Raw genomic sequence first — 18,796 nt, 5'->3', positions numbered from 1 at the left:
TCAGGAAATAATGCTTCTTGGTGTTCTTGCTAGCATCATGTAAAGTTTCCTTGTTTTATTTTATCACTTCTGAAGAGGGAGCCATAATAGGCTCTAAAATTTTTGGCATATAAATTTTTTTAGTTTGAGTTATTTCAAATTATGAAACTAAAATACAGTAACACAGTATGTCTTTATTTACAACAAGCAAAAGATTTTAATCATTTTACAAGGACTTCTTTGACACCATTTCTTTTCTGGTTTAAATTTTTGTGAAAGTTCATGCAGTATTTGAGCAAATTGTTTCAAACCACGGGAAATATGCAAATTATCGTATTGCTTGTTGTGCTTTATTTTGTACATGCTCCAATAACGTAAACCCTGTATTTATTTCCATCTATATTCAAAAATTATGATATAGCACTATCAATATGATAGTGTTTTGTTGAACATATTTACAGGAATCCTCAAACATCATAAAGTGGAATGTTATTATTTAATCAACACTTTACAAAGGCAATGTATATAACAATCTTGGATTCCCCCCCTCAATTTGGTATACACCAAACCTTCAGTTGTGAGCATTCCTTTCTAAACATTTTGTGGCATCCTTTAATTTTCCAACAAGGTCCTATAAAAAAAAAACACACATATTACTTTTATTGCCACAATCATAATTTCTTAACAACATAAATGTATGATGCATAAAACTATTTTTTCATGCTACAGAAGCAGTCTTGAAGATAACCTCACAGATTGGTCTCCTGTTTATGAATTATCTTTACTGATAATGGGGCAAGACTGCACAGGCTATTGATACAATTGAAAAAGTAAAATAACTGATTACAATGAACAAAATTGTGATGAGTCAATGATACCTTCCATTTGTAAATATGCTACAGACTGTTAGAGCCGAGTGGTCAGTTGGGAGGGTATATAAATTTTAGAAGTTTTATGGCACAGCGGTATCTAAGGCCATAATGCGCCAAGTAAAATGTTATATATGTAAATGATATCCATAAAGGATTATATAAAACAGTTAAGATATAAACTGTAAAGGCATTCTAAATAAAATTATATAAATTAACAGAGACTGCGAAAACTTAATGTAATAGTGGCATGTGATGCAAGAAAGCAAGCGTATGAGCTTATGTAGCATCAGCAAAAAAAAAAAAATATCCATTCCCTCAAAACGTTTGTCCAGTTTCTCCTTGAATTTATTTAAGCTATCAACTTCTACAAGAGATGGAAGTTTGTTCCAGCAATTAACCACCTGCTGGCTAAAGGCAAATTTCCGCACATCTATTCTACATCTGTCTTTCCTCAATTTGAATTTATGCCCCCTTAGGTTTGTAATCTGAACAAGTGGAAGAATCCCATCAGAATTCAGCGTGCTCAACCCATTCAAGGCCTTGTACACCTCAATCCACCTTGCAGGTGCCTAGTCTCCAGCCACTGCAATTTGCAGAACTTAAGCCTCTCTTGGTAAGAGGATCCCTTCATTCCCCTCACCAATCTTGTTGCCCTTCTCTGTACACGCTCAAGGAAATCTACATCCTTCTACATCTTTCCTAAAATGAGGCCTCCATACCTGAACACAGTACTCAAGGCGTGGCCTGACCATTGCCTTATACAGAGGGACAATCACCTCCTTTTCCCTTCTAGCAAAATTCCTATATATCATTGACAAAACCCCATGACCTGCCCCGGCAGCCTGTCTGCATTGCTCAGAAAACTTCATATCTGACTGCACAATTACTCCCAGGTCTTTTTCATTTTCTACCAACTTCTCTGATATCCCAACAATATCTGCCTTTGATCTCTTGACTAGCACTTCCAATTCATCAAATTTATTTACTATACTTCTAGCATTGGTATACATGCACCTATTCTTATTCTTAGTTACCCTAACACAGCCCATATACCCACCTGTTTCACAATGGCTGCCATCAGTCCCTGAAACCCCTAACACCCCTCGCTCCAGGCTGCTCTCTAATAGTAGTGAAAGAATCACCTTCACCTCTGCTTGCGGCTACTTTTAACCTTTTAGTCTGTGAATCCCCCCAAGCTAGCAGTTTTCCGACCCACCTAACACTGCCTAAATATTCTAGCACCCTTTCTATTTAAGTGTATTCCATTCCTGTAGAAGTAGTCTCTCCTGTTAACAAGCACGGACCACACTGAAAAAAATTCTGCTCCCTGATCCTTGCACATTCCCTCCAGGGCCGAACTGATTGACAAGGCTCTCATCATGTACTCCCTCCTATCGTATCTGGGCAGAACTGCAGTGTTAGACATTGTCATCAGATGATGACAATGTCTAACACGTTGTCCAATAAAATCTGAGTGTATAAGGCTCAGTCAGATGGCTAAAACATTAACGGCATTTATTGCTAAAAGAAGCACATTCAATTAAAATGTGCCAAACCATTGTCATGATTTCTACACGTGGATGATCATCAATTCTTAGCATGTAAGAATGCATCAGGTGACAATGTCCTATGCAGAGCTGAGCAAGAACTATTTTGAGGTAAACTGTGCTGATGACTAGACTACCAATGCATAATTACAGGCTTTATTTGATATAGTTTGTTGATGGTGTGCTGATGGCAAGATTCTTGACATAGTAAAGAGAGAGAGTTTGTCATGAATTAGGTGCTTGTAATCTATATATGGGACAAAAAAGGTGACTGTGGTATTAATTTGGCTTGAGCATCAGCTAATTCATTTCCTGCAATCCCCACATGTCTGGGAATCCAACAAAAACAGTATCAAAGTTGGATTCTGAAAAAGTAACATTGGCAGTATTCAATACAACACTGGATGAGGAGTATATCACATTTGTGATAAAGCCTTTAAACACTTAGGAAGTTGGTATACAGCATACACCTCTGTAACTGATGGGGCTTTTATGATCCAAGGCCAGTTCTGTTGCATACAACGCTGCAGTGTATGTACTACATTCAGTGGGTCCCACAGACACTTCTGATTTCGAGCCATCAGCATGAAGTCAGAATATTTAACTACGTGCTGCAAACATTTGCTGATATATATGGGGATGTCTCCATTTTCGGCCAGTTCCTAAGAGAAAGGTTGCAGGATGGAAGATGCATAATCCAAGGTGGTAGGATTTGCCTGGCTGACATGGATATATTATCCCATATAAAGTTTATACCTTGAGCTAGCTCTTGGATCCTGATATCAAAGGGACAACTGGCAGTTGTGCATGTGTTATATAAATTTTCCCATCATGGCATAAAAACAGATGCCCAGGCAGGGATTTTATTTTTGTGGCATGCTGTAACAATGGCTGCTGATGTCGAAGCATCAATGGTAGTTCGCTTGCTTCCACATAAAAACTTTAGATTGCAAAATATGAAGTGCCCCAGGGACAATTCAGATGGCCCTGTAGTGGACTGGACCAAGCCATTGAAGAACAATCATCTAGTTTGGATTGAACAAGTGCTCAATAAAAGTGCAGCACTCATGTGCTTCTATCTGTTCCCCAATAATTGGAGGAAGATAGCAGAGCATTACCTCCTTTGAATTGTTCTTAACACATTGCTGCAGTAATCAGAAAATGAAGACATTAAAAAGGCTCTGTCCAAAAACTTCGAAATATACATAATTTCTTTATATGAAAGTTTAGTTTCTTTGAAATCCAGGATTCACCAGCAATTTCACAATAGAGAAGTTTGTTACAGAGGAGTTTGACTGTATTTTGTTTTGTAATCAGAGTTAATGTGTTGGAGGTATTGATTCTTCCATCTAGTTACTAAACTAACTCAGATTACCAAAATTTATGAAGAACAAGTCTTGGACTATAGTTAATTCACTTAAATCTCTAATAATCCATAACAGTGTTGTTGAATGAAGCTTGACCCAATACTGGAATCAAATTTTGTTCTTAATGTGCTTTTATTCACATTAAGAATATAATTAAATTTATGTATGAAGTAATCCTCTTATTTTGAATATGATTCAAGAAAGAAGAGATACACATACTAAAAGCTAATGTGAAAATATTTTAATCAATTGTAATCAACTAATATTGATATAAAAAACTAGGATTTTCATGAGAAGTGGAAATTGGTTCTGAGGAAATATTTCACAGCTCAGTTATATAAAATTTAATAAAAACTTTTTAATTTAAAAACTGTAAGACTGGAATGTAACAATCCTTTCTTATGAGCACAAAGTATGAGGAACAATGATGCTTTGCAGTCCAAATGTAACTCAGTTGTATTGGTTGTTAACCTTAAGGGGGAAACTACAAATAAAGAACAGTAATCCAGTTACTCCCTCCTATAGATTGAACAGAATGTGAACAAAAAAGAAAATCATTGAAAAGAGCTTCAGAAATCTAAAGAAACATGCACACAACCAAGTTATCACTGATTTTTAAAAAATAAATAAGTCATAACTAAAATAAAAATAAATACTCTAAAATGATTAAATATGTATGTACCAATTCCAGCAGCTCTAAAATACAGGTCTGGAGGCCTCATTTAAGAAGAATGTAGAGTTGCTGGAATGGGTACAGAGAAGTGCAATGAGACTGGTGGTTCTGCAAATTGCAGACACTGCAATTTGCAGACGAGGCACTTGCGAGGTAACCTAATTGAGGTGTTTAAAGCATTGAACGGCTTGAGCAAACAATGCTAATGGAATTCTTTACTGCACCTCAGACTATGCATTTGAGGGGTTTGTTTGTTGTTTGGTTTTTTTTTTAGGAGCATTAGCAACTGAAGCCATATTGCTCTGGAGATATGCGGTGGTCATTCTCTGACCTTTCTGCATCATCTGTATTTGGTGGTCATGCATTTGAGGGGGTATAAATTTAAACTGAGGAAGGATACTTGCAGAATAGATTAGATGCATGGAAGTTTGCCTCCAGCCAACATGCAGTTGATTGTTGGAACAAACTTCCATCTAGTGTTGTCAATAGCTTGAATAAATTCAAGGAAAAACTAGACAAACCGTTGGAAGGGATGGATAGGTGAAAGGGGAAGGTTTTTTTTTTTGCTGATAGTGTATAAGCTTCCTTTCTTGCATCATTTGACACTATTAATACTAAGGATATCAGAAATTTGTGTGAGATGGGTGGGGGTAATGTAATATTAATTATATATTATTATCACATATGTTCCCTCAGTATAAATTGCTGAGGAGGCTTCCATCCTGCAGTGGGTTGATAATGGCTGCAGTTTACCTATCACATATGTAATAAGTACATCACTTTCTTAAGTGCCAAGTAATTGTAATTTGGGCATAATCCAATCAATGTATCATTATGAAACAGTCTTTGAAAATCAATTAGTGTTCTACCTAAATATCTGAAACTAATGGCAGTTGCCAGGTCATACTTAATGCATCCGTTCTGCCCTGTGAAGTTGCAAATGGCCGAATCCATCTGCACACTAATTGTCCTAATTTCCTGTTATGATGGAGATTTATTATAGCATACTGAGTTAGTGTGTAGACAAAGGTCTCCAGCTCGACCCAGTGCTGATAAATAATCTACAACAGTATAGTAAAAGTAGGGGATAATTATTTATGGAATGAGTTCTAGAACTACCACACAAGGGTTAACACATTCTGCCTGGGTTTCGTGACGATAATGCTTGCTCATATTATACAACGGTACACCAGATTTTCCTTTAAAGAAAAATTACTGTTATTTTTTACTATAGTCACCTTATAAAGTGGTTGCATATGAACGTTCCATGTTAAATTGTTCTTGATGAACCTACTGTAAAGTTAAAATATCTCGTTTTTGTATTACAAGTAGTAATTTTTTTGTGGTGTAGGCTAATTTTTGCACACCAAGATTTAAAGTCCATGTTACATGGTCACATATCATTATTTCTCAGTGTTTTTTTTTTTTTTTTAATTCTAATTCTAGAACACTATTACAAATAACTACTATTCATAATTGCAGCACTTAGTTGAAACAAAACTCCAACTTAATGTTCTAACTAGCAGATATCAGTAAGAGTTTCCCCCCCCCCCCTGGATAATGCCAATATATGCATTACAAAAGTAAAATACCTTAATCTGGAAATGTGTGTTTTTTTTTTTTTTTTTATCTAAGCAGGCACTTTTATCAGAGCTCCATTTTTTTTAAAAATTACAATACAGCTGCAAATTAAGATTTTCCGATGAATATTTTTTCTAGGAACAGCTATATGAAATATAAAAATGTTAGGCTTAATACAAATTACTTTTTATTTATAACGTATGCAATCACTTTTGTTTATCACAGAACTTTTTTTTTTTTATTCAAATTTTATTATTTATTTATTTATTATTTTTTTTTAAGTTAGTACAACTGCATACACTATTAACATACCACTGGGAATAAAACAGTTACCTATTTAAATTATAAAATGAATAAAAATAGAGGGACCTGAACAGTAACTAGTAGTACATTGAAATAGTACGGTTTTAGTTGTGATAATAACTACCTCAAAGATTCTAATCATTTGTTATGAATATATATTTTTTTTCTTTTTAGCTAAGAAATTTTACTTTTTGCGTGTTAGGGTAACTAAGGATATAACTAATTTAATAATGCGATCATAATGGTATAACATAAGGTATAATGTAAAACTTGATAGCATATCTATCAATGCATTTAGGAATCTATTGGCTTAGTGTAGTATTGTCAATTAAATTGATTAATTTTCGTTGTTAATCAATTAAATATATAGCCATGGCAGGGAACCAAAGGGGCCAATTCTCCTATTTTTGTTTTGTGGTTTTTAGGAACATTAGCAACTAAGGCCATATTGCTCCGGGGATATGTAGTGGTCATTCCTTGACCTTTCCGCATCCTCCGTATTTGGTGATCACGGGCTCGACAACCCCAGTCTAATCAAGAAGCATGTGCTACGCACTGCTGCTCCTAACCATCTGGCTACGGAGGCACCCAATTCTCCTATGAATCATGGCCTAACAAAATATGCAATGTTTGCAGATCTTTCTGGAACAGGATATGATAGAGCCAAGGGGAATGTTTTTGTGTGTTCAGTACAGAGTGTGAAGAAATTATCAGTTTGAAGAGTAGGATAAATACCCTCAAATGAATTAAAATGAGGAGGCCCGTCAAGCAATCAGCTGTCCAACTCAATGCCAGAGCTCACACTTGTTCATCAGATAATCTCCAGGGAAAAATGTGCTGATCCCCTAGGAGATAGTTATTGTCAGTGACTCTACTGTCACATAATTATTTATGGAATGTGGAATCTTGTCTTATTCCACTTAGCATAATTATTTATGCTAAGTGGAATAAGACAAGAGTACGTCTGCCAGGAGCAAAAGTGGATGATATTGTAGAGCAGATATCATCTTTTAAGAGCACAAAAGGAGATGCACATGGCACTAATGATATTAAGAGTAGATCTGAGGACTTAAAAAGTACAAGGCAATGTTGGGAAAAAATCACAAGTAAGGTTTAAATTTGAAAGTGTCAGCAATTGTACTCAGACACAACAGAGGGAGTACACATTAAAAAATAGAAGTGATGCAAGAATATTTGCTGATACTACCAAGGCAGTGATAGGGGACTGGATAACAGCTAGCTTGGGGGGGGGATACACAGACTAATAGATTAACTTGAGCTGCAGGCAAAGGCAAAAGTTACTCTTCCTCAGTTTCTATTGGAACATGCTGCAGCATGGAGAACAAGGTGTTGAGGATTTCAGGCCCTACTGTGGATCATGGAACAAGTAAATACATGGGCTGTGTTAGGGTAACTAAGAGTAAGAACATGTGCATATACACTAATGCTAGGAGCACTGTAAATAACTTTGATGAATTTTAAGTATTGGTTAATTTATCAAATGCAGACATTGTAGGAATAGCAGAGACATGGTGTCACTCCAACATAAGGTATGCCCAAGTGAATATGGGGAGTACAATGTATACAGGAAGGATAGACATGATGTGAGGGGGTTATTCTCTTAGTTAAGCATATTAAATATAAGGCATTGCAGTACATCCAGTTGACATGGGTGAACAGTGCAATGCAATGTTCAGTCAGTTTGATATAAACACTGGGAAAACAAAATTGAGAGTAGGAGTGTGTTATGGGCCTAACGACTATGATGAGTATATCAAACAACTATACAGAGAAATAGAGTGGGCCAGTAAATCAGAATTTCTTATAATGGGGGATATTAACTTTCCAGACAACTGGAATTTGTGGTGGAAATGGGATCTATTCAATTATATTAAGGAAGGGAGCAAATGAGGTATGCAAACCATTAGCCATAATTATTAGAGCATCCTTGGATTCAGGGGACATCCTATGGACTGGAGATGTGAAAATATATCCCCAATTCATAAAGGGGGATCAAAAGGTGACATGAGTAATTACAGACCTGTTAGCTTAACTAGTTAAAGAAGTAATGCAGGACCATCTGGAAAGGAAAACAATTATACTGAAGTCATACAGCACAGATATATTAAGGGATCATCTTATCTAACCAATCTGGTAGATTACGATGATGCAGTGACCAAGGAACTGAATGCAAAAAATAATTTTGATATCATTTCAGGAATACTTTTGATACTGTTGCACATAAAAGACTGCTATACAAATTGGAGCAATGTGGCATTAAAGGCAAGTTACTGCTATGGATAAAGGGATGGTTAAATGAAAGAAGACAGAGTGGTTATCAATGGCCACTGCTCTTCATAGACTAATGTTATTAGTGGAGTCCCTCCCCAAGATTCGGTGCTGAATCTATCGTTGTTTTTAATATTTATTAATGATATCTGGCTTAATGTCTAAGTTTGCAGATGATACAAAGGTTGGCACGTTGGTTAATGACAGTAATCAGAGTGAGCTCTTGCATCAATATCTAAAAAAAATTGGGTGGAGGGCTGAAAAATGGCAGTTGAAGTTTACATTGATAAATGCAAAGTACTGAATATGGGTAGCAGTGACCCCAGAGTAATGTACCAACTGTGTGGTACTACACCTAGGGTAGTGTTAAGTGAAAAAGACAGGGTAATTGTGCACTCAGATATGAAATTCTCTAAGAAGTGCAGATATGCTGCCAGGATGCTCATGGGGTTTTGTCAATGATATACAGAAACTTTGTTAGCAGGAATAAGAAGGTGATTATCCATTTTCAGTATTGTATACACTTCTGGAGACTTTTTAGAAAGGTTGTAGATCTGCTGGAACTGGTGCAGAGAAGGACAACCAGACTGGTGAAGTGAATAAAGAGTGCTCTTACCTAAAAAGGCTTCAGTTCTGCAAATTGCAGTGTGTCAACAGTAAGCACCTGTGGAGGATCTGATTGAGGTGTTAAAGCATTGAATGGATTGAGTAAGCTGAATGTTAATGGCATTCTTCCACTTGCTGAGACTACACAAATGAGGAGCCATAAATTCAAGTTGAGGAAGGATGGCTGTAGGGTAGATGTGCAGAAGTTTGCAGTCATCCAGTGGGTGATTGATTGTTGGAACAGGTTTCCATGTGTTGTTGAGAAAGCAGATGTGAATAAATTCATTGAAGAACTAGACAGATTCTTGGAGGTATGTATGGGTGAAGTCTGTTGTTTGTTTGTTTTTATATAAGCTTGCTTTCTTGCATCATTTGGCACTATCCTCTATTAAATGGCAGAATCTTTTCTTTTTTTTTCCCCCAAAAACAGCACAGAACACTATCTTCATTTTAAAAATGTGATACCTATTTTTGCATTTTTTACATTCTGCACTTTGTTCTTATGCTTCTTTGTGTTTGCAAATATCTGATTGAATTGTATTTTCCAACACATAAACCTAAAAAAATCACATTTAATATAGTATACATACACACAACAAACTTATCTTTTCTAGATACACGGAAGACATAAAATCTTATGTCTTCTTCAGCACTACACTGTATATGTTTAGCATGTTGCTGAAGGACACTGTTAAAACCAAATTTACTTTTCATCACATGCACAGAAAAAAAAATATATAATACCACATGTATAACCAAACATACTCTGTGATATGTAACATTACTTTAGCATTCCACATATGGACTATTTTATGCAATGCAGATTAACACACTTGATAGCCAATTCATTAACTAGAGAAACAGAATGAAAACAAGCACAAATCTTTTAGAAATTCTGAATTTAATGGCAAAGTTATATTTTTTACTCTTTTTTTTTTTTCAGAAAACAGAAAAAGCCTGTTGAGATAGTGAGATGCAGAGGGGGTAAAAAAGTTATGCCAAACTTCATTTCTCAAGAAACTACAATGCTAAAATAATTCAAGCATTTCTGTTCTAGAAATTTTCTTCACTGAAAGTTTTTTTAACTTTCAAGACTTATCTGGAAAATTACAATTCATTCTAGCTAAACTCACAAGTGGTCCAATAAAAAGTCATAATACCTGAATTTCTGTAATTATGTGTTTTAAAATATGTTAAAAATAAAGTGCTTAAACATAATTAATGATTCATATACAGCACAGAAAATTAAGCCTGTTTATATAATATAATTAAAAGTTTTTAGCAAATATAGCTAAATTCTTATTAAAGCAAATTAATATACTCAATCATTAAGTCAATGATTAAGCAGACAATTTTTAGTTCATCTTTACCTGTAACTGTTCCAAGGAGCAGGAAAATGTAATTGGTTGCAATCCTTGTGCACTCTGTAAAAAAAAAAAAACCCACTAGTATTATAACTCCAGGAGGAGAGAATAAATCTATTATGATTTATACTGATGAAGGCATATCAAACTTACTCTCTTGACCTTACAGAAGATACAGGAATCAAAGTGTAAAACCTTGGGCAGAGAAGTAGAAACAGGTTTTAACATTGATAAGTACAAAGTACTGCATATGGGTAGAAGTACAGTAATCACAGATTTACATACCAATCAGGTGATACATGGCATCACTGAAGGTGGTGGAGAACAAAAGAGACAGAGTTAATTGTACAGTCTGACATGAAGACAGGCTGCTAGTACAACTCATGGGGTTCTGTCGATGATATATGGGAATTTTGTCAGCAGAGACAAGGATGTGATTATCCCACTATATAAGGCAATGGTTATGTTGCACTTTGGGTACTGGTAAAAGACCTGGAGGCCTCATTTTAGGAAGAATGTGGATTTATTGGAACAGATGCAGAGAAGAGCATAAAGATTAGTAGACACTAATTAAAAGATTAAAAATGTACTCTTACCTTGAAAGACTTCAGTTCTGCAAACTGCAGCAATTGAAAGTCAGTACCTGTAACAAGACTTGATTGAAGGAAGGCCTTAAACAGATTGAGTAAACTAAATGTCCTACCCTTTCTCAGGCAACACACAAAGGGAAATAAACCGAAAAAGGATGGATGCAGGATTGATGTGTGAAAAGTTGCTTTCGGCCAAAGTGACTGACTAATGAAACAAATTTCCATCTGGTATGGTGGAAGCAGGTAGTTTAAATAAATTTAAAGAATTAGAGAGGATAGGCAAGGTGGTTATAATACATATATATATATATATATATATATATTTTTTTTTTTTTTTTTGGTTAATTAGCATTAGTAAATGATGCAAGAAAGAAAAGCTTATATAGCATCAGCCAAAAAAAAAAAAAAAAAAATATATATATATATATATATATATATATATTCCATATCACTTATTCATACCCTCAAACAGTTTGTCTAGTTCTTCACTGAATTTATTCAAACTATTCACTTCCACAACAACAACAGATAAAAGCTTGTTCCGAGCAATCAACCACCCACTCGCTGAAGGCAAACTTCTGCACATTTATTCGGCAACCATCCTCCCTCAATTTGAATTTTTCCCCTTACGTGCATAGTCTCAGCAAGAGAAAGAATACCATCAGCACTGAATTCACTCAAACCATTCAAAGCATTACACACTTCAATCAGATCACCTCACAGGTGCCTAGTGTCCAGACACTGCAATTTGCAGAACTGAAGTATCTTCATAACAACACCCCTCACCAGTTTTGTTGCCCTTCTCTGTATCCATTTGAGCAGTTTTACATCCTTCCTAAAATGAGGCCTGCAGATCTGTATGCAGTACTCAAGATGTGGCCTGACCACTGCCTTATACAATGGGATAATCACCTGCTTATCTCCGCTAGCAAAATTCCTGTATATCATTCACAAAACCCCATGAGCCATCCTAGCCGTATGGCTACACTGCTCAGAGAACTTCATGTCTGACTGCACGATTACCCTCAGGTTCTTTTCATTTTCTAATACCTTGAGCACACAGTTGGTGTGTTACTGTGGAATTACTGCTACCCATATGCAGTAACTTTCATTTGCCAATTATTAACTTCAATTGCCATTTCTCAGGCCATATGCTTAAATTTTCTAGATCATGTTACAGCAGCATACCTTCATAACTGTCATTAACCATCCTGCCAACTTAGACCTTAAGCTGATATATCTTCATCAATATCATTAATGACAATGATGGGACAGCACCAAACCCCATGGAACTCCATAGATAACTAATCCATGAAGAGAAGTGTTCATTGATAATCAATGTCTGTCTTCTTCCACTCAACAATCCCTTTACCCATAACAGTAACTTGCTCTGAATGCCATACAGCTCCAATTTGTACAGAAGTCTCTTATGCACCACAGTATCAAAGGTGTTCCTGAAATCCAAAAATATGATATCAAAATTATTTTTTGCATCCATAAAAATCAGTGCATCATAGTACCATAGTCACTGCATCATAGTATCCAATTAAGCAATGGTCAAACAAGATCTCCAATTATTGAACCCATGCTGTGACTGAAGTATAACTGCACAACTGTCAAGATGGTCCTGCATCACTTCTTTAACCAGTTACTCTATTTTCCCTGGAAAAGATATTAAGCTGAGATGTCTGTAATTACTCATGTCACCCTTTGTGAACTGGGAATACATTTGCACATCTTCATTCTACAGAAACTTCACCAGAATCCAAATGTGTTTTCATAATTATGGCTAAGGGTTTGCTTACCTTCTTTGTTGCCACCCTTAATATAATTGGATAGATCCAATTCCCATCCATCTCAGGTGTGCTTTTTTTTTTTTTTTTTCTATGTTTAACTCAGATTATTTCTCTTTCACTTTCCTCTCACTTATTACTAATTTATTTCCCTGTCACAGTTTGATAAACTTCTAGCATCCATTTCCCCAAAGAAATCCTCATGTATGAATGTTGATGTAAAATACTTATTCAATTTGTCAACCACCTGAGCAAAGTCATGAACACAATCCAGTGACATCAAGTGGCTCAATGTAATTCAACCCTTTCTTCTACTGTTAATGTAAGCAGAGAAGTCTTTGCTGCTTTTCTTTGCATTCTTTACCAAATATTTCTCGTAATCTGCCTTCACTTGCCTAACCCCTCCTTTGTGACAATTACAGACTAGCATATATCTACCACGGGCTTCTGTGTCGCCTGATAATTTATATGCATCCCATGTATTTTTCTTCTCTGCCACGAGTCTCATTAGTTCCTCTGACATCCATTTAGACCTAAACCTTGAACAGTATTTCTTAGTTGGTATGAAAAGCCTAGTAGCTTCCAAGATTAATTCCTTGAATGCTTCCCATTTAAAATTTGCTGTTGGTAACATCATCAGTTGGTCCCACCGTATAGAATTTAAAAACTGTCTGAGACCATCATAATCACATAGTAGCAGTAATTCTTTAAGAAAGCAAAAACCCTTCCCTTTACCCTTGATGGTAATTAAATCTTGAAGTAAATCCCACATCAATACAATGTGAGCCCTGCCACCTAGTGGTCTCACTAGGTGGCAGTATCCACAGTGTATTGATCTGCTAATTCTTAATGCACAAAGAATTGCCACTGCTGATAATTAGATTAAGAATATTGTTCTCTTTTTGCCTCTAACATTCTGCTATAGAAAATAGTCATACAATAAATACACAAATGTTTTGCTAGAGTTTGAATGGCCAACCCACAAGTTCCAACATCCAGAAAGTTAAAATCCATTATAAGACATTCCGATTTACTGGCCCACTATTTTTCTGTATAGTTGTTTGTTGTTTTCATCACAGTCATTCAGCCTATAATACACTCCTATTCTCATTTTTTTATTTGTTTTTTTTTAAATAATTTTAATAACTTTAATTTAAAATAATTTTTTAATTTTCAGTGATTTGTTAATTGAAAAAAAGGAATGTACACGAATCACTTTTACCTCTGTCTGCAGCTCTAGTTAAAACTATTAGTCTGTGTTTTTACTGCCTTGATAACATCAGCAAATATTCTTGCACTCTTTCTATTGAAATGTATCCCATCCCTGTAAAAACATCCTGTTAACAAGTACAGACCATGCTGAGAAAAATTCTACCCCATAAGCCTTGCACATTCTTTCCAGAGCTGAATTGATTAACAAGGCTCTCAATATATACTCCCTCCTATCGTGTCTTGGCAGAATTGCAGACACTTTCAAATTCAATCCTAACTCATGACTTTTTTGCCAACATTGCCCTGTACTTATTATGTAAGTCCTCAGATCTCTTACTCACCAGCCATAGTTTGAAATAAAAAGGGTCTGCAAGCCACAGGTTGCACATCCTTTAAGTGGTAACGGTTTTTAGTAGGGAGGAAGAATCATATCTTCAATTTATTATATCATTTGCAGGTTTTAAAAATTTTTTTTTGGTTAAGGAAAAATGTTTTTGCTTACCTCAGTTTTAAATGATACAAGATAACTTGGTTGACCAATTCTTCCTAGTGAGTTTGACTAAAATAAAATATGAAATACCATAAATAAAATAGACCTAAGAATACAAAAGAAATGTAAAAAAACTACTATTTAATTAATATTTTTTTTCAAAGAATTGCTAAATATAAAACAGGCAATAAAAATTTCTAATGGTATTATGAATTTTAGCACTCAAGAAATTATAACAACCCCCCCCCTCCAACAGTTAAAAAAAAAAATGTGCACCCTGTCATCTTGAACTTCAGAATACAATACATAATAGTAATACCAACATGAGACTAAAAAGACAAATCAAATTTAAAACTTTACTGTCGAGCCCAAAGCTAGATGTGATTTTTCAGCAATATGTCATATTTACCCACAATATGCAAATTAGCCTATATTTACAGACAAGCTAAACTTCATACATACATAACTTTAAACAGCTTTCAGGTGAGCAAATGTGACATGTTCATATGAACAAAACTCTGACGGTAAAAATGGGCACCTAACTTTAATGGAATTGTGACGTGTTTTCATTTCCAAAATTTCAGGTATTAATAATTTTATATAGTTACATCATGATAAGGCAAATAAGTGATTTTGGGTGATAGCATGACGTGCCAATTCAGATACTCCAGGATGATGAGAAGAAACTAATGGACTTTTACAGCCTGTAAATCTTTATACCATGGTTCTTCTAGATGTACTCTTAAGCATAGAAAAACATCAACTTGTAATATCAGTTCCTTTTAATTGTCCTGGAGCTTCTGAGTTGCAGATCATGCCATCATTCAAATTCACACATTTGCCTCTGGATGAGGTTAAAGTGATGGATATTCAAAGTAACTGTTATATTGAATGTTTATCAATTATGTTGAATGTGTTAGTGATTTCCAGTATAATTTGCAGGATAAAATTTACAGAATAAAATGCATTCATGTTCCACACAAATAGTCTTTCTAATTAATTGACCCCAAACCACTATATACGGTGTTTTAAAATTGCATATAACAAATGCAGGAGCATATTCTATAACTAAAAATAACAGAAAAGTTCCTATAAGTATCGGTCTCAAAAAGTCTATTTCCAAGATATTAATCATAAATTATGAAACCACGTAAAATGGCAAAATATTTTTATGTTCAAATTTATGTTGTAAAAATATGACTACATAAAACGGACTATAACAGAAAAAAAACATAAGTACCAAGATGAACAGTATTACTCTACTACAAAAATCATAACAATTACTCAGTTGTAAACAACCAATGTGGCAGGGTACATATTAGCAGGGCCAACAAGTCTGTTACTTGAGTTACATAATGATTGCCACACCATTTAAAGAACTGCACATATGGTGGGAAACACTACAAATCTGAAAAGGTCTTGTGTATTGGGGATAAACATATTATAAAACAAACAAAACAAAACAAAACTGAAGAAATAACGACTTTATTAAAAAATATTAAAATTATACAAATAAAATATATAGTTTAACATTTAAGTAAAATTAAATGCAACAAGGCATAAATATCTTTAAAAGTATAATAATCTATATAATATTAGTGTAAACAATATATACAGATAAAATGATGCCCTTTACACTGCTAACATAGTTTTTTATTTAAGAGTGGTCTATGGTGTGTTTACACCAATATTATATAGATTATTATACTCTTAAAGATATGATGCCTTGTTGCATTTAATTTTACTTAAATATCACATACACGTTCTGGCATCTCTCATATTGTGGGATTATCTTCACAACTGGATTGTCGTGTCTGCAATACCAGGGTACCTGCCCACCCACTGATGAAAGGCCAACAAGTCTTGAAATGGTGCCGTCTGGGTGGTGGTGCCCTGAGAATAAGTAACAATAGTCTTCTCTTTTAGTGAAGCATTACTTATTCGAGGTTGTGCAATACTTTGTTTTTGTTTTGATTTTATTGGCACATTAGCTACTAAGGCTATAATGCGGTAGTGCAATACTTGGTAACTCGTGAAGTAAGAGCACAATATGAGATAGAGATAAAATGGTGCCCTTCACACTAGTAATGTAGGTTTTTTTTTTTACTTAAGAGTTGTCTATGTTGTGTTTACACCAATATTATATAGATTGTTTAAAATGCAAAGATTAAAGGTGATAAAACATAAATATAGAGAATAAATTAAAAGCAAACAACAATAAAAAATAATACGCATTAGAAGCTTTCAGAGCAATGAGCTCCTATATCAACTACTGAAAGAATGGTACAGCAATAATCAACTGCATAACATGACAACACATGACTGGATAGCACAACAAATACTAGTCTTAAAGTGAGGGTTAGTTACAACCCTCACTTTCTAAATTTATGTCATAAAATTTTATTAAATATTCCTCTACCTTTATTTTGGAATCACTGTAAAGAAGCAATGCAGGACAATCTGCACAAGAATACTGCCATCACAGTATGGCTTTGTTAAGAGGTAGCCTTGTCTGACCTACCTTTTTTTTTTTTTTTTTTTATGAAAACCCCAAACACAAAAGGTATCAAAACCTATAGTACTTAGTACCATGCATGGGTTGAAGGAGAAGTATGGGGAAAGGGGGATGCTGGAAACTTTGCTCTAGAGACTAAACATGGGTTTCGTTGCAGTAACAAAGGAACTGGATGCAAAAAATTATTTTGATAGCATATACTTCGATTTCACGGCCTTTGTAGCCGAGTGGTCAGGAGCAGGAGTGCAGTAGCCCATGCTCTTTAAGTAGTCCGAGGCTCGATCCTCTGACTGCTAAATACAGTCAATCTGCAGCGGACCAGCATGGCAGATTGTCCATTTTCCAACAACGTGAATCGTTGAGGAAACTCCCATCCTGCAATGGATTGAAAATAGCTGCAGTTTATCTTTTACTTCGATTTCAGGACGGCTTTTGATATTGTTACACATAAAAGACTGCTGTACAAACTGCAGCAATGTGGCATTATAGGCAGGTTACTGTTATGTATAAGGTGATGATTAAGCAGAAGAAGACAGAGAGCGATTATCAATAGACACAATTTTTTGTGGACTAATGTTGTTAGTGAAGTCCCCAAGGGTTCAGTGTTGGGCTCATTGTTGTTTTCAATATTTATTAATGATACTGATGAATGTACATCAAGCTTAATATCCAAGTTTGCAGATGATACAAAGGTTGGCAGGGCAGTTAAAGATAGTACTCAAGGTAAGCTACTGCAACAAGATCTAGAAAAATTAAGCTGATAGGCTAAGAAATAGCAGTTGATGTTTAACATTGATAAATGCATGGTACTGCTTATGAGTAGCAGTCATCCCAGATTTCCCTGTGGGTGCATGATGACCACGAAGGTACGCAGATGGTCTGCAAGGATGGACACGTAACCTGGACCATTCAGAGATCCGGCTAGATGTACCAGAGGTCCCAATGTGTGCCAGTTGAACACTCCCCAGACCATTACCTGCTTGAGCAGTTCCTTGTTGACATAATGGGTGCATAGCTTCGTGCGGTTTCCACCAGATATGCACCCTCCCATCTGCTCGAAATAACTAGAAACGGGACTCATCAGATGAGGAGACCCATCTTCAATCATCCAAGGTCCAGTGCCAATGTTCTTTTGCCCAGTTGAGGCATGGAGTCCTGTGGTGTTAGCAATGTGACTGGTGAGTGGGTGGCTCCCATAACCTATTGCGGCTAATTATTGCTTCATGGTCTTGGTGGAGATGTTTCTGGCACTTCCCTCATTGAAGTCGGCAGTGATTTGTGCCACTGTTGCCCCCCAGTTGGCTAAAACAATGTGGGACAGATGCACCAACCACGTTCATCCACCACCCACAGCGCTGTTCACGACGCAATGTTATTCCAAAAATGGTGTATTCTCAATATGCTCTTGATACTGTCGAACGGGGATAGTGCAATTTCTGTACCACTTCCGTAATAGAGTGATCCATATGTCAGGCACCCACTATCATCCCTCTTTCAAAGTTGGTTAATTCACAGCGTTTATCCATACTGACATTGAATTACCGTCTATGTCAATACAGTGATGTAATGTACCTATATACCTGCCAAGCGGTGGTTTCGTCCAGTAGCGAGAGAG

General features: G+C 35.6%; 1 protein-coding gene across 2 annotated transcripts in view; it reads right to left on the bottom strand.

The window, feature by feature from the left end:
• Positions 1–266: 266 nt before the first annotated feature.
• LOC150090505 (COMM domain-containing protein 3) overlaps positions 267–18,796 on the bottom strand; it is a 73,893-nt gene continuing 55,363 nt past the window's right edge. The window contains exons 6-8 of one of the 2 annotated variants that reach the window (XM_090378531.1): positions 14,679–14,735; positions 10,588–10,641; positions 274–610 (exon numbers count right to left, since the gene is read on the bottom strand). In XM_090378531.1, the coding sequence (XP_090234657.1) occupies positions 551–610; positions 10,588–10,641; positions 14,679–14,735 (171 nt within the window). In that variant the 3' untranslated portion in view covers positions 274–550. Of the gene's footprint in view, positions 611–10,587; positions 10,642–14,678; positions 14,736–18,796 lie in introns of both variants that reach the window. The other variant, XM_090378536.1, reaches the window with a different exon arrangement.

The sequence above is a fragment of the Mastigoproctus giganteus genome, chromosome 1, assembly GCF_048544385.1.
Source record: "Mastigoproctus giganteus isolate SK-2022 chromosome 1, ASM4854438v1, whole genome shotgun sequence".
NCBI lineage: Eukaryota > Metazoa > Arthropoda > Arachnida > Uropygi > Thelyphonidae > Mastigoproctus > Mastigoproctus giganteus.
The sequence above is the reverse complement of the archived record's forward strand: the minus strand, read 5'-3'. Positions and strand labels throughout refer to the sequence as shown.